This window comes from Neovison vison, chromosome 7 (assembly GCF_020171115.1).
Source record: "Neovison vison isolate M4711 chromosome 7, ASM_NN_V1, whole genome shotgun sequence".
NCBI lineage: Eukaryota > Metazoa > Chordata > Mammalia > Carnivora > Mustelidae > Neogale > Neogale vison.
Genome location: NC_058097.1, coordinates 51,296,733 through 51,313,073, shown reverse-complemented (window position 1 = coordinate 51,313,073; position 16,341 = coordinate 51,296,733). Strand labels below are relative to the sequence as shown.

The 16,341-nt window shown below is 53.7% G+C and overlaps 1 protein-coding gene across 2 annotated transcripts; it reads left to right on the top strand.

Annotated features, from left to right (window-relative positions):
• Positions 1–158: 158 nt before the first annotated feature.
• On the top strand, positions 159–16,074 carry RUVBL2 (RuvB like AAA ATPase 2). 2 transcript variants are annotated; one of them, XM_044256923.1, is made up of 15 exons: positions 159–542; positions 3,276–3,330; positions 4,376–4,431; positions 4,717–4,858; positions 6,284–6,413; positions 6,572–6,638; positions 11,001–11,107; positions 11,203–11,296; positions 11,676–11,799; positions 12,144–12,238; positions 12,341–12,459; positions 14,697–14,816; positions 15,236–15,365; positions 15,714–15,828; positions 15,954–16,074. In XM_044256923.1, the coding sequence occupies exons 1-15, from the start codon at positions 531–533 to the stop codon at positions 15,977–15,979; spliced, it is 1,392 nt and encodes a 463-aa protein (XP_044112858.1). In that variant the 5' UTR covers positions 159–530; the 3' UTR covers positions 15,980–16,074. The 2 variants fall into 2 exon arrangements, with proteins under 2 accessions (XP_044112858.1, XP_044112859.1); XM_044256924.1 differs by having other exon boundaries at positions 3,254–3,330.
• The last annotated feature ends 267 nt before the right edge of the window (positions 16,075–16,341 follow it).

The window sequence follows — 16,341 nt, the reverse complement described above, 5'->3', positions numbered from 1 at the left end:
GGCCAGAACCATTGGCCCGTGTCTGGGGGAGGGGGCTGCCACGTCTCCTCATTGGTGAACAAGGCAGGGTTTGCTCTGCCCCGCCACCTTAGCGGCCAATGAGAGCCTGGGGGGCGTGGCTGCCCGCCGCGCTTGCCGACTGGCCCTCAACTCTGTCAATCCTAATCTTGAGGCCCCAGAGTTAGCAGGGAGAAAAGAGGGTGTAATAGGGAGCAAAAGGAGCGTGGGGGACGTGTGGTGGCCCAAAGAAGTCTTAAGAATTTTGCAATCAGCCTCAGCAAAGAAGCCTGGGTAAAGGGAGGGGCCAGGAGGCGTTGGGAACCGACCCAGTAGTTCCGGGAAACCCTTTACCATCTCAGTCTGCAGAGGAGCGGGGCCTAAAAAGTGACGCCACACCCCCACAAGGAGAGTTTGCATATTTATGAGGAAACGTCGAGATCTTTGGAGGACCTAGCCATCTAGAAGGACCAGAACGCCTCGTTTCTAGCGCGTTTCCGTTTCCGCTAGGATATTGGCGGTTGGTGAGCATCATGGCAACCGTGGTAAGTACCGGCGTGGGGATTGCTGAGGAGCGAACCCTCACTCCCGAGTCTGAGCGGGAACGGTGCTGGGGACCCGGGCCCCTGGGTCTGAGGGAGAAGGCCTAAGGTCCAGGATTCCCAGTTATGAGGGAGGAGAAGGTCTGGGGGCCAGGACTCCCGGGTCTGAGGGAGGACAGAACTCCCGGGTCTGGAAGAGGAGAGGGCATGGGAGCCAGCACCCTTGTCTGAGGAAGGAGGTGGCTGGAGGTCTGGACTCCTGGGTCTGAGGGAGGAGGGGGCTGGGGGCCTGGGCTCCTGCATCTGAGGGAGGTAGAGTCTGGGGCCTGCACCCCTGGGTCTGAGGGAGGTGGAGGAGCTGTGGGCAGGACTTCTGAGTCTGAGGGAGAAGGCTGCTGGGGCCTGGGCTCCTGTGTGAGGGAGGAGGAGGCTGGGGCCTGGGCTCCTGTGTCTGAGGGAGGAGGAGGCTGGGGCCAGGACTCCCGGGTCTGAGAGAGGAGAGGGCCTGGGGCGCCAGGACTCCCAGGTCTGGGGAAGGAGAGGCCCTGGGAGCCAGCACTCTCTTGTCTGAGGAAGAAGGTGACTGGGGGTCTGGACTCCTGGGTCTGAGCGAGGAGGGGGCTGGGGACCTGAGCTCCTGCATCTGAGGGAGGAGGAGGCTGGGGGCCTGCATCCCTGGGTCTGAGGGAGGAGGAGGAGCTGGGGTCAGGACTCCTGGGTCTGAGGGAGGTGGAGGAGCTGTGGGCAGGACTTCTGAGTCTGAGGGAGAAGGCTGCTGGGGCCTGGGCTCCTGTGTCTGAGGTAGGAGGAGTCTGGGGGCCAGGACTCCTGGGTCTGAGGAGGAGTAAGGGGGTGGTATCCTAGAATCCTGGATTCAAGTGTTATTCAAGGTCTCAGTGGTCCGATCTGACCCTGTCATGTTATGGGAACTCCCAACTTCTAGTCCTCTGGGTGCAATCAGCAGATAGTTCTGCAAACTTTGCCCTAAAGTTTGATGAGGGTTGTAGTATCTTGGGCTTCAAGCCATTCAGAAGCCTTGGGTTGTTGATGGTATGAATGGCACCTGAGTACAGGAGGAGGCTCAGGTGGGGACTTGTCCTGTGTGCTTAAGAGTGAGGAGTTGCGGGGCGCCTGGGTGGCTCAGTGGGTTAGGCCTCTGCCTTCGGCTCAGGTCATGATCCCAGAGTCCTGGGATCGAGCCCCGCATCGGGCTCTCTGCTCAGCAGGGAGCCTGCTTCCTCCTCTCTCTGACTGCTTCTCTGCCTACTTGTGATCTCTCCCTCTCTGTCAAATAAATAAATAAAATTTAAAAAAAAAATGAGGAGTTGCTTAACCTTGAGCCACAAGAATGTTGAGGACCTGGAGGGTATCCGTGGGGAAGGGGACACAGCTGGGGGTGCAGAGGCTGGGGATCTTGTCATGGGATTGTGTGGGCCATTTTCATATTTCGGCACCTCATACTCGGGGCTGATGCTCAGTAGGTTATCACTTGAAAAATTTTTTTTTAAATTTTATTTATTTGACAGAGAGAGGGAGAGATGGAACACAAGCAGGGGGAGTGGGAGAGGGAGAAGCAGGCTTCCTGCAAAGCAGGGAGCCCGATGCGGGCTCGACCCCAGGACCCCAAGATCATGACCCGAGCCAAAGGCAGAGGCCTAACGACTGAGCCACCCAGGCGCCCCTCACTTGAATTTTTTTAAAAGATTTTATTTATTCATTTGCAAGAGAGCCAAAAAGGGCACAGTCAGGGGGCGAGGGAAAAGGAGAAGCAGACTCCCGGCTGAGCTGGAATCCTGAGGCAGGGCTTGATCCCAGGACCTGGAGATCATGACCTGAGCCGAAGGCAGATGCTTAACCATCTGAGTCACCCAGGTGCCCCTCCAGGGGCTCTTGAATTGTCCCAGGGGGCACTTACTCATCTCTCTCCCCTATAGAGAAGGAATGGTGGCTGGGGGCTCTTTTCAGAGAGCTGGAGACACCAGAGGACCCAGTACCTGCTTGTCAAATCAGCTCAGACTTTAGTATATCATTAATCCAAACCCCAAGGGTTGAACCCCAAGTGAACAAGCAAGATGTGGGCTGTGCCCTTCATGGGACTCCCATCCGCTGGAGCCAAGAACATTGATTGGACAGTCTCCCTTCTAAATGTGAGATTACACAGGGAGATTGGGCTCCCAAGGGAGACCTCACATTCTGCCCAGACATCTGGAGACCCTGGAACAAGTTAGGCTGGGGCAGAGGTCGGGGAGGGCCTCCTTTCATTCACTACATCTAATTCACTGGGGGAGCTGGGGAGAGCAGGCTGGACCCTGGGACTTGTGCGTGCAAAGGCCTGGTGACAGATTTGGGTAGCAAGGTACAAAGGGGCTGGGCGATCGACCCAGCTTGCTACTCCATTTGGTGTCTGTCCTTCTGGTTGTGGGAGTGGAGAAAACTTCTTCCTTCACCATAACATTCCAGGACACCACGTACTGTGCCAGGTCCTGGGGACAGAGCTATGAATGAGACAGACACGGTCCTTATTGTTCTGGGACTTGGTGTACTGGGGTCAACCAACCAGCATTTGTTGGTGACAGACGAGAAGGGTGGGAGTGACAGATGTTGGGGCTGTTGGCCTGCCCTACGTAGGGAAGAGGAATGAAAAGGACTGCCTCCTGGATGCGGGCGGGAGGGACGGAGGAGGTAGTGAAAACTGGGATCATCTGACTCTTCAGACGTGTCTTCCTCTGCTCCCAGACGGCCACAACCAAGGTCCCAGAGATCCGAGATGTGACGAGGATTGAGCGTATCGGTGAGTGAGCATAGCCACCCGTGCCTGCCCCCTGAGACAGAGCCAGCCTGCCCAGGGACCCTGAGAGGGAAGTGGGCTGAGTGCCAGAGTGGACTCAGATGGCACAGGGGCACCGTGCTGGGAACCACTTCCATTGCAAGAGGCTGATTGCTCTCGGCCTCAGTGTCCTTATCTGCAGAACGGAGCAGAGGTAGTTCCCCTCTTCAACAGATAGAAGATTCCATAAGGTCAGGCACATAGAGCCCTTAATGTGCAGGGGCCAACATTGTTTCAGCTCTTAGAGGGCCAGGCGCTGTTGGAGCAAAAGACCCAGTACCTTCTCCACAGGGTGCTTACAATCTGGGGCTGGGGTCAGCAAATCTTTTCTTAAAGAGCCAGATATAACTCTCTTCTCTTTGGCAAATATTCAGTTCTCCTGCTGCAGTGCAAAAGCAGCCACAGGCCCTGTGTAAGGGAACGGCCGTGGTGCTGTGCCAATAAAACTTTATTTACAAAAACAAGAAGCCTGGTCCACAGGCTCTAGCTTGTGCAGCCTTGGTCCAGTGTGAAACATTGAAATCCCACATCTGTGTCTCTCACTGGGCTGTGTGGTCTTGGCCAAGGGGACTAACCTTTCTGGGCTCCTTCCTTAACTTCATGGTGGTGAGGGCCTGAGGAGGTTGTTGAACCCCAGAAGCACTCTGGGGTGGTAGTAGCTGTGACTCTGTTTCTCAGGGTTATGTGGAATGAGATAAGAATCTGTAGGGCCACTTAGGGTATAAATGTAATGTAATTGTGATCGTCAGCCATTCCAGTTAGAGTGTGATCTGATGGTGTGGTAAGCCAGGTCTTGGTGATTCTGGCCCACTGTGCTGTAGCTTAAGGGCAGTTCTAGTTTATTAAGCCTTTACCCCGAGCAGCTCTCCTCCCCGTGAGGTAGAGACTCAGACCCCCCTATCTGACCAAGGAGGAAACCAGGGCTCAGAGACGAAGACCCTTTTCTCAGGCCATACATTATCCCGAGCTGACTGGTGACTGTGTCTTCTGGTTCTTTTCCCTGATGCAGGTGCACACTCGCACATCCGGGGGCTGGGGCTGGATGATGCCTTGGAGCCACGGCAGGTAGAGCTGAGGGTGGTGAGGTGGGGAGGCTGATCCCTGGAGGTCCCAGGCACGGGGGGTCTCCCTGTTAGGGTCTCCCAGACCTCTGGCCACCTATCTATAAAATGTAGCCACGTGTAGAGTTCTATTAATTTTTAAAAATTGGGGTGGAAAAGGTTTTTTCAGATTTTTCCCGAAGTCCTAGCCAACAGCATGCCCTTTTGTCTCCCTGGCCTGGAGGTGGTGGAAATGGGGTGGCAGCCCAGTGGGAAGTCACCTGGTGTGCTCTTGCCTTCCACCCCATAGGCTTCCCAGGGCATGGTGGGGCAACTGGCAGCCCGGCGGGCGGCTGGCGTTGTGCTGGAGATGATCAGGGAAGGGAAGATCGCCGGGCGGGCAGTGCTCATTGCTGGCCAGCCGGGCACCGGGAAGACGGCCATTGCCATGGGTAAGAATGCTCTCAGGGCAGGAGCTCTTCGGGTCTCTGCCAAATAATCCTTACTGTATAAATCCGGCTTGGCTTCAGCCACATTTAACAGGCCGCCCAAAATGGCAGGAACGTAAACACTCTGGCTCATTCTCTCACGTAGAAGAATCTGCCTTCCCACCTCAACATCCTCTGTACTTGCTTCCGTGTCAGGGTCACCTCCTGTTCCAAGAGGGTTGCCTAAGCTCCAGCTTTCCCATCCATACTTCCACATAGGAGGAAGAAGAAAGAGATCTTGCAGTGATTATGTACCTCCCTCCCTTTAAAGGTAGCTCCCTTTAAGCAGCTGTCTTGCGACTCCCACACGGTTTTACTTACATCTTATTGACCAGAACTTAATCATATCATCACATTTACTGCGACATGATGAGACATGAGCACATCTCTTGTTTTAATGTGGACCATTGCTTCCTTAGTAAAGTGGGGGTCCTGGGCCAGACACTGGGGACACTTAGATGAGGAAGGGCAAAGCCTTGACTTTAGGGAGTTTCTGGTCTTGGGGACACAGTTCCTTCCAGGGTGATGGATGCTGTAATGGACAGAGGCAAGTCCTGACCCTAATGAGGGAGCAGGGAAGGACGCGGTGGCAGTTACCAGGAGAGCCTTCCCAGAGAAGTCAGACCCTGAGCCAAGACTTGCAGAGTGTCTGGACAGTAAAGAACAGGATAGCCAGGCACAGAGTGTGGCACATCTCTGAAAAGGGGACCAGGAAGGGTCCCCACCTCCCACTGGTGAGAAGGGTTCAGTGACTTCCTGACTTTGGAACTCAGCGTGGTGCTTGGAGTGACTGCAAGATCAGCCCCACTGGCCACCAGCCAACCCCAGGCCAGAGAGAAGACCTGTTCCCCGGCTTGTCCCCGGTCATGTGATGGGTTCATGGTTGGACACCAGTGCCCAACTGTCGCCCCCAGGTCGCTTTTCTGCAGGGTGCCTTCCCTACTAGTGGTCCCTGTTCTACAGAGAGGCAAACAGGCTCGAAGCAGACAAGACTACTCAGGATCACGTGGTGCTAAGCGATCGGGCCAGGATTCAACCTAGGCAGTCTGGCTCCAGAGCCATTACCCTTAACTGTTTCACCCTCTTTGGGCCTCTACTCCTGTGCATTGCCCCTGAGCCTGGAGGCTAAACAGCTCCTAGAGGTTGAGAGATGGGCTTGGCAAGAAGATAAGGTCATGAAGTTGGCCCTCTGGTCAGCATCGGGTTCAAACCATGCCTCCGTGTGCAGCCTGCCGTCCCTGGCTTTCTCCATGTCTCCCTGTCTGCCCCCGGCGCTGAGCCCGTCTCAACTATGCTCCTTCCTGAGCATGGAGAGAGCTGGTTTGACACAAGGTAGGTGGTGCCTGCTGCTAGGTTGCACCCCCCCTACCCAGACCACCTCTTTCTTAGGCATGGCACAGGCCCTGGGTCCTGACACCCCGTTCACAGCCATCGCGGGCAGCGAGATCTTCTCCCTGGAAATGAGCAAGACAGAGGCGCTGACGCAGGCCTTTCGGAGGTCTATTGGTGTTCGCATCAAGTAAGCACAGGACCCAGGGCTGGGGATGGAGCCAGCTCGCAGAGCCTCGGGATGACCCTGTCCTGTTCGACTTGTTCTGTGCCCAAGGGCTCGTGGGAGTTAGCCATTCCCAAGGGCCCAGGCATTGAGCTCTCTGCTCATACCGGTTCTCTGCCTAGGGAAGAGACCGAGATCATCGAAGGGGAGGTGGTGGAGATCCAGATTGACCGGCCAGCGACAGGGACGGTGAGTTTGCTATCAGCCTAGGCCACCTCCAGGGATGGAGGGTGGGGCGACGGAATCCATAGAATGTTTGATCTGCAGGTTGGAGCCCTCTCCGGGTGCCTACGGTTGGGGGTCAGTTTATCCCCTGGTGAGCAGCACCGTGAGCAGTTAATACCAAATAGTGTCATGACAGAGAAAGTCTGGAAGTTTCTCATAGTTAATTTTTTTTTTTTAAGTTTTATTTATTGAAGTAATCTCTACCCCCAACATGGGGCTCGAACTCACAACTCCAAGACCAAGAGTTGCGTGCTCTTTTGACTGAACCAGCTGGGGGGCCTTCTCATAGTTTGTTTGTTTTTTTTGTTTTTTGTTTTTTGTTTTTTTTGGTGCAAAATGGTGGTTTTCTCAAAGGACGGGGACAGGACCTGTGGGCAGAAGGAGCTGCTGCACTCTCTCATGACTGATTCTTTATTTATTTATTTGTTTGTTTGTTTGTTTGACAGGCAGAGATTACAAGTAGGCTGAGAGGCAGGCAGAGAGAGAGAAGGAAGAAGCAGGCAGAGGCTTTAACCCACTGAACCACCCAGGCGCCCCTCTCATGATTGATTCTTAATGGTCAGGCTTAAGAACCTGTTCTTTGAGATTTTATGCAGCTTAGCACTTGAAAGCATTTCCTATCCAGGTTGTTGTGATTCCCTCCCTTTTTTTTTATTTTTTTTTTTTAAAGTTGAGAATGATAACGTTATTGTTGTAAAATGAAACACGTAAGGAAGCACATAAAGTAATCATGTGGTTAGTAAGTTATTATAAAGCAAATCCCCTTAGGACCACCAGCAAGATAAGAAACTAGAACTTCAGGGCGCCTGGGTGGCTCAGTGGTTTAAGCCTCTGCCTTTGCCTTGGGTCATGATCTCGGGGTCCTGGGATCAAGCCCTGCATCAGGCTCTCTGCTCAGTGGGGAGCCTGCTTCCCCCTCTCTCTCTACCTGCCTCTCTGTCTACTTGTGATCTCTCTCTCTATCAAATAAATAAATCACATCTTTAAAGAAAAAACCTAGAACTTTGCTGGCTCCCGACCCCTGGCAGCCATGGATCCACTTCTGGTCTCTGTGGATTTGCCAGTTTGGGGCCGTTCTTACACACAGGGTCCTGTGGCAGGTGACTTGCCATGGCTGGCTTCTCTTCCTCTGTCTGTAATTCTCTCGTACATGTTCAGTTGTAGTTGCTGGTAACATGCCAAATGGAAAGTTTAGACATGCTTCAGGCCTCTTGACCTCGCACCGAGTCACCTTCCGTTCCTGTGTCTTGTCCCGTGGACACTGTACTCTTCTTTCATTTGCTCGTCGTTCTTAGTCGTTCTCAGTGGAAATAGGTTTCAGAAGCACAATTCCATTGACTTGCAATTTCTTTTTTTTTTTCTTTTTTTAAAGATTTTATTTATTTATTTGACAGAGAGAGACAAAGCAAGAGAGGGAACATAAGCAAGGGTAGTGGGAGAGGGAGAAGCAGGCTCCCTGCTGAGCAGGGAGCCCAATGTAGGACTGGATCCCAGGACCTGAGCTGAAGGCAGATACCTAATGACTGAGACACCCAGGCACCCTGCAATTTCTTTTTTTAAAAAGATTTTATTCCTTTATTTGAGAGAAAGAATGAGCAAGGGGAGCGACAGAGGGAGAGGGAGAAGCTGACACTCCGTAGAGAAGGGAGCCCGACACCGGGCTTGATCCCAGGACCCTAGGATCATGACCTGAGTGGGAGGTAGATACCCAACTAACTGAGCCCCTCAGGTGCCCCTCAACTTGCATATTTAACCCCTGTTTCTAACTCCCTAGTTAGTCTCATCCATTGGCAATTACCTTTTGAATTTTAAAGATTTTATTTATTTATTTGACAGAGATCACAAGTAGGCAGAGAGGCAGGCAGAGAGAGGGGGAAGCAGGTTCTCTGCTGAGCAGAGAGCCCACAGTGGGGCTCCATTCCAGGACCCTGAGATCATGATCTGAGCTGAAGGCAGAGGCTCAACCCACTGAGCCACCCAGGTGCCCCTACCTTTTGAATTTTAAAAATGTGGCAGGGGGGGCGCCTGGGTGGCTCAGTGGGTTAAAGCCGCTGCTTTCGGCTCAGGTCATGATCCCAGGGTCCTGGGATCGAGCCCTGAATCGGGCTCTCTGCTGCGTGGGGAGCCTGCTTCCTCCTCTCTCTCTGCCTGCCTCTCTGCCTACTTGTGATCTCTGTCTGTCAGATAAATAAATAAAAAATCTTAAAAATGTGGTAGGAGAATATTTAAACAGAAAGAAAGCCATCCCCAAGATAGTTCTTCTATTTAGTTTTTAATTTTTAAAATTTTTTATTTTTTTAAAAGATTTTATTTATTGTTTATTTGACAGAGGGAGACACAGTGAGAGAAAAAGCACAAGCAGGGGGAGTGGGAGAAAGAGAAGCAGGCTTCCTGCCGAACAGGGAGGCTTATGCGAGGCTCAATCCCAGGATCTGGGATCATCACCTGAGCCAAAGGCAAACAATTAACCAGCTGAGCCACCCATGCACCCCTTGTTTTTATTTATTTTTTTATTTTAAAGTAAACTCTACCCCCAACATGGGGCTGGAACTCAACAGCCCTCAAATCAGGAGTCTCATGCTCCCCCGACTGAGTCAGTCAGGTGTCCACCCCCCACAAAATGTTTTTATTTTATTTTTATTTATCTTTTGATTAGTAAGGATCCACGCCCAACCTGGAGCCCAGTGGGGGTCTTGAACTCACAACCCTGAGATCAAAACCTGAGCTGAGATCAAAAGTCAGACACATAACTGACTGAGCCACCCAGGTGCCCCACAAAATAGTTCTTTAAGTTAGATTTTTGTCACAGAAGACATTCATGGATGCACCCTCCCTTTAAAAATGTAAAACTGGGGCGCCTGGGTGGCTCAGTGGGTTAAGCCACTGCCTTCGGCTCAGATCATGATCTCAGGGTCCTGGGATCGAGTCCCGCATCGGGCTCTCTGCTCAGAGGGGAGCCTGCTTCCTCCTCTCTCTCTCTCTGCCTGCCTCTTTGCCTGCTTGTGATCTCTCTCTGTCAAATAAATAAATAAAATCTTTAAAAAAAAAAAAATGTAAAACTGGAGGCGCCTGGCTGACTCAGGCAGTAGAGTGTGTGACTTGCTTTCTGAGGTCATGAGTTCGAGCTTCATGGTGGGTATAGAGATGCTTAAATAAATATTTTGGGGCGCCTGGGTGGCTCAGTGTGTTAAGCCTCTGCCTTCGGCTCGGGTTGTGATCTCAGGGTCCTGGGATTGAGCCCCACATTGAGTCCCATATCGGGCTCTCTGCTCAGCAGGGAGCCTGCTTCCTCCTCTCTCTCTGCCTGCCTCTCTGCCTACTTGTGATCTTTGTCTGTCAAATAAATAAATAAAATCTTAAAAAAAAAAAAATGTAAAGCCAAAACCATCTTTCTCTCCCTTCCAAATCTTGGCTCTTTCTTTCCGCCACCTGTCCCTACAGAAAGAACCGCTCCCTAGAAACAAGACTGACAGCTATGCACTGATCTGCTTACCTTATGGGAGGGAGAGTGGCATTTTTGTTTTCTTAGCTGTGTTTAGCTTAGCTCTGGGTCATTTGGGTTTGTGAACGGTAAAAAAGTTACCTGGATAGAAAATGAAGAATGTGGGATTGGATCCCACCCCTGCCATGTCATGGACTGCTAATCCGTGTTGCTGTTCTTAAAAACTTAACCTTTGGGGCACCTGGGTGGCTCAGTGGGTTAAAGCTCTGCCTTCAGCTCTGGTCATGATCCCAGTGTCCTGGGATTGAGCCCCACATCAGGCTTTCTGCTCCGCGGCGAGCCTGCTTCCCTTCCTCTCTCTGCCTGCCTCTCTGCCTACTTGTGATCTCTGTTAAAATAAATAATAAATTGGGGTGCCTGGGTGGCTCAGTGGGTTAGGCCGCTGCCTTCGGCTCAGGTCATGATCTCAGGGTCCTGGGATCGAGTCCCGCATCGGGCTCTCTGCTCAGCAGGGAGCCTGCTTCCCTCTCTCTCTCTCTCTGCCTGCCTCTCCGTCTGCTTGTGATTTCTCTCTGTCAAATAAATACATAAAATCTTTTTAAAAAAAAAAATAAATAAATAATAAATTTAAAAAAAATTTTTAACCTTTTAGGCAAGTTATTGTTTGCTTGCTCTGGTTTTAGTAATCAGTTAGTTAAGAAGTTGACAAACAATAAGCTGTATATGTTGAAGGTTGACATACGTGTGAGGCCGTCACCATGGTCGTGACAGTGAATATATCCATGAGCCTCTAAGGCATCCCTGTGTCATGCCCATTTCAAAGCCTTGTTGGGGAGATAGCGGGCCCGCTCTGAACTGCTTGCCTGGCATGTCACCCCTTTCAGGGCTCTAAGGTAGGCAAGCTGACCCTCAAGACCACAGAGATGGAGACCATCTACGACCTGGGCACCAAGATGATTGAGTCCCTGACCAAAGACAAGGTCCAGGCCGGGTGAGTGGCAGGGGGCCACACTGGGTGGCCAGGGTGGGGGATCTTGGGCCCTTTTTTGTCCTCACTCCCACCCTCCTTCCCCCACTCCCCCACAGGGATGTGATCACCATTGACAAGGCCACGGGCAAGATCTCCAAGCTGGGCCGCTCCTTCACACGCGCTCGTGACTATGACGCTATGGGCTCCCAGGTGGGCCAGGGCTCTGGTGGTCCCCTTGCTCCAGACACCAGGATGTTTGTGTCTCCACCAACACCTCCATGGCCCAGAGGGTCTGGGTCCTCCAGTCACCCCAGCCCTGGCACTCTTGGTTTTTCCCTGTTACCTCTAGGGCAGCCAAGACCTTTTATCTTGGCCCTTGCTGGTGGTTTCCAAGGTCCTCCGGGAACTCCCCATCCTTCAGTGCTCTTGAATCCCCTAGTGGTGACTACTCTTGGACCTGGGTTTTCCAGATTCTCAGCTCTGTTCTGAGGAGTCCGGAGTCCGAACTCCCCCTGCACAGGCCCCTCTGAGCCTCCTTTCTTGCTCTTCTCTGCCGATGTCTCTCCCTCCCCTTCCCTGGACCCTATAGACCAAGTTCGTGCAGTGTCCAGACGGGGAGCTCCAGAAACGCAAGGAGGTGGTCCACACCGTGTCCCTGCATGAAATTGACGTCATCAACTCCCGCACCCAGGGCTTCCTCGCTCTCTTCTCAGGTGGGGCGCCTTAGACTGGCCCTGCTCTGTGCAACCCCCCTTCCCCACCCTCCAGCATATTCCCCTGGTTTGTCCATCCCACCCTGTTGCCGTCTGTCCCTCTCTTGGGTGGTCCAGTGGGAGCTTGCGTGTCCTGCCCTCTCTTCTTCGCAGGTTCTCTGTCTCCGGTCCTCCTCCTCTCTGGGACATTTAGAACTCCCACGCCTTCTGTCCCTTTGCCACTCCAGTTTTGGCCTGTCTTCCCTCTGTCCTTGGTGTCCCGTCCTTCTCTGTCTTCATCCACCCTCCGGCTCTGGGTCCCTGTCTCCTCTCTGACCCTCCCCGCACTACCCCTGCCTCCCAAGGTGACACAGGGGAGATCAAGTCAGAAGTCCGAGAACAGATCAATGCCAAGGTAGCTGAGTGGCGTGAGGAAGGCAAGGCAGAGATCATCCCCGGGGTGAGTATCGGGGCCCAGCCAGGGCAGGCGGCTTGCGGTGGTGGGAAATGGGAGGAGAGAGGCTTGGGTGGTGGATTTGACATACCTCCCAACGGCTCCCAGGTGCTGTTTATCGACGAGGTCCACATGCTGGACATTGAAAGCTTCTCCTTTCTTAATCGGGCCCTGGAGAGTGACATGGCGCCAGTCCTCATCATGGCCACCAACCGTGGCATCACCCGGTGAGCCAGCTGCTGGCCCCCTCAAAGGCCTCTGGGAGAAGGGGGTGCTCCAGGCAGTGGGTATAGGCCCAGGGTAAGCAGAGCACGTTTGCTGAGCTTGGAACGAGACCCCACAAGTACCAGGTCCCAGATGGAAAGATGTGCTTCCCTCAGACAAGGGAGGCAGGTACTCTGCTCTGCTTCACAAGGAAGCTGAGGGACCACGTTCTTTCTGTCTTTGTTCCTGTAGCCCTTGAGGCTGCAGTTCTCAAACAGTGTGCCGAGGCATCCCAGGGTGCTACAGAACACACACAGAGGGCTGTGGGATGGCTTAAGTCTCTGAGGGGTGCATAGAGATGTGTGTTGGAAACTGCGTAAATCACTATGCTTAGCTCACTTTGCCCTGACCACTTTACAGAACAGAGCTGGACATTACTTTTGGCCTGGGAAACCTTCCTGAGCCATGAATACCCCAGGTTCTGGAAAAGCTTGAGAACCTCTGCCCTAGGGTGTTGCCTGCACCGCTCACTCTGTCGTCCCAGCTGGCCGCCTTCTCTGCCTCATCTGTATTGGCGGACAGGGAGGTGGAAGCAGGGGGTAAACGGCCCCCAGGAAGCTGGGACCCCATCATCGCTGCTGGGGACAAATGGGCAGATTGTCCCTGGCTTGTGTCCCTGGTGAACTGCTTGGACCCTAAAGCTGGGGAGGAAGGGAGTGCCTGGGTGGCTCAGTGGGTTAAGCCTCTGCCTTCAGCTCAGGTCATGATTTCGGGGTCCTGGGATCGAGCCCCGAGTTGGGCTTTCTGCTCAGCAGGGAGCCTGCTTCCCCCTCTCTCTCTGCCTGCCTCTCTCTGTCTGTCTATTAGATAGATAAGATCTTTAAAAAAAAAAAAGAAGAAGCTCAGGAGGTGGATATTGTCTCAGCCCCACATTACAGGTGAGGACAGCAAGGCCCCGTGACGGATCCTGAGGTCACAGGGAGAAGGGGTCAGGGCCAGAGCCAATCTCTGAACAGGGATGGGAGGAGACTGGCCAAGAGCAGGGCGCCAACCCAAGTCCCTCATTTTTCTGCACATTGTGTATTTGGGAGTCCGCATCCTCTCACTAACATTGATTTGTCCCCACCCCCCACACCAGTACCTGTGACACTCCAGTGCCCTGGGGCAGATGTGCGTAGAGAGGCCACACATTTGAGTCGCTCTCTAGGGATGCTCCAAACCAAGCTCCAACAGGGTGCCACCCTGCCTGCCTTCTGGTTTCGGCTCACCTGCCCCAAAAGCATGTCCTTTTCCTGAATGGCTCAGCGCCGCATTTGCTGCATTTTATGCTTTTTATGGGGATTTCATGTCTAAAGGGGCCTGTCACTTCCCAGTGTCCCCAACCACAAGGCTGGAGTGCATGCATCTCATAGAGAGAGTCTGTGTGTGTTGGGTGAGCTCCATTCGGGCCTGATGGAAAGTGTTAGCCGTTAGCCGTGAGTTCAAGGGCAGTGGGGTGATGACATATGTTACAAAAGATGTCTTTAAACAGAAGCACAGGGGCGCCTGGGTGGCTCAGTGGGTTAAGCCGCTGCCTTCGGCTCAGGTCATGATCTCAGGGTCCTGGGATCGAGTCCCGCATCGGGCTCTCTGCTCAGCAGGGAGCCTGCTTCCCTCTCTCTCTCTCTGCCTGCCTCTCCGTCTGCTTGTGATTTCTCTCTGTCAAATAAATAAATAAAATCTTTAAAAAAAAAGAAAAAACAGAAGCACACAGAACCAGGTTATATGTCAGTCGGTTGACAGCAATATTGTGACCAGAGGTTCACAAGAACCTAACCACGTGCGTCCCCAAGAAGCAGCGGTGTGACACTTGCCACTGAGCATTCGCCCCATTTTACAGAATATAGCTCCCATGAGTAACAGGAACCCACAGTGTCTCCTGGGCCCTATGCTGGGCCTGGTACAGCAGGGAGTAGGACCGGCCATCTCTTCCCTGTGGAGCTCTACGTCACGCAGAGGAGTGGGACCTTGACTCAGTAATCCCGGATAAAGATACCTAGCTAAAATCAGCCCATCCCTGAGGAGGGGGGGACTCAGCTGGGGGCCAGCTGCACCTTCGGTGGTGACAGCAGCCAGGAGCTGAAGGTTAAGTGGTATTTGCCCAGTGAGTGGGCTGTAGTGGCGTTGGGGAAAGGGGGGGGCGGTATTCCAAGGAGAGGAAATGGAGAGCCGGGTCCTAGGAGCGTAGCCCTGACAGCCCTCCCTTCCCCCTCCTCCCCAGGATCCGGGGTACCAGCTACCAGAGCCCCCACGGCATCCCCATCGACCTACTGGACCGACTGCTCATCGTCTCCACCTCTCCCTACAGTGAGAAGGACACGAAGCAGATCCTCCGCATCCGGTATGGGCCAGGCCACCTGCTGTCCCGGGTTGGGGCTAGGCTGTAAGCTTGAACAGCATGGCAGCACCCATCATGCTTGGCAAGTGGGGGCAGGGAGGTGTAAGGGGGAAGGTGGCTGGGCCTGCAGGAGGTAGGGCAGGGCTGGGCTGGGCATCCAAGCAGTGGCCTCCGATCTGGGGGTAGGGAAGGAGCGGAAGGGCGGGGCTTGATTGGGGGGTCGAGGGGGGATCCCAGGCTGCAGGCCCAGCCGTGCCTCTGAGGCTCTTCTTGCTACACGTTCTGTGGTTCTGAGATCAACTCTGCACATCCCCCAGGATGTCCCACAGCGCCCGTGGGGGATGGGCTGGCTGGGGGGCGGGCATTCACTGCAGTTGGAACCCGGGCCCTGGCTCACCACCCCCACCACCACCTGCCCACAGGTGTGAGGAGGAAGACGTAGAAATGAGTGAGGACGCCTACACGGTGCTGACGCGCATCGGGCTGGAGACCTCGCTGCGCTACGCCATCCAGCTCATCACGGCGGCCAGTCTCGTGTGCCGGAAGCGCAAGGTCAGGCCAACAGTAAGCCCCCTGGGGCCGGCCTGATGGCTGGTGAGGCCCCGCTTGCCTCTCCAAGGGCTTGGTGTGCATTTTTGGATTTAGTTCTGAACCAGGGTTTTTCAAAGGCCGGAAACATGGGTCTGTGGAGTTCGTACCTGTATCTCCCAGCCTGACACAGAGCAGGTGCTCGCGGATGTCTGGGAGCTCCAAGTTAACACCGTCAAGTCCATCTTCCAGATGAAGCCACCCAGGAAGGGAGGGTTTGGGCCCACCGCTGGGCGGGATTTGAACCCAGACCCCAGAGTTTTCACCCTGACCTGCCAGGGCCCCCACTGAGGTGTTGCCGTCCCCCGGCAGGGCACGGAAGTGCAGGTAGATGACATCAAACGGGTCTACTCTCTCTTTCTGGATGAGTCGCGCTCCACACAGTACATGAAGGAATACCAGGACGCCTTTCTCTTCAACGAGCTTAGTGAGTGTCCCCTGCTATGCCTGTCCCCAGGGTCACCCGCCAGAGGGCAGGCGGGTATCTGATCTGGAGACCTCAGTGCCCGCTCCCAGCCCACACTGACCACCTGGCCTTCCTTCTCCCCACAGAAGGCGAAACCATGGACACCTCCTGAGCTGATGTCACCCTCGCCCTTTCCGCCCCAGCCCACCCTGTTTTCTACTAGAGTTCTGACACTGTTACTTTGTATAAAATGGATCTGAAACTGGACCTATTCCCCCCTCTCTCTTTTTTTTTTTTTTTTTTTTAGAGAGAGAGCTCATGGGGCAGGGGGTGGCAGTGGGGCAGAAGGTGAGTGAAAGAGAGATTTAAGATTTTAAGATTTTTAAAATTTATTTGACTGAGACATAGTGAGAGAGGGAACACAAGCAGAGGGAGTGGGAGAGGGAGAAGCAGGCCTCCCACCTAGCAGGGAGCCCAATGCAGGGCTCGATCCCGGGACCCTGGGATCATGACCTGAGTTGAAGGCAGACCCTT

Bases quoted from the DNA above. Each gene is read 5' to 3' on its own strand.
- RUVBL2 (XM_044256923.1), top strand. The intron at 4,432-4,716 runs GTAGAGCTGAGG...TCCACCCCATAG, and splicing joins ATGCCTTGGAGCCACGGCAG to GCTTCCCAGGGCATGGTGGG. The intron at 14,817-15,235 runs GTATGGGCCAGG...ACCTGCCCACAG, and splicing joins AAGCAGATCCTCCGCATCCG to GTGTGAGGAGGAAGACGTAG.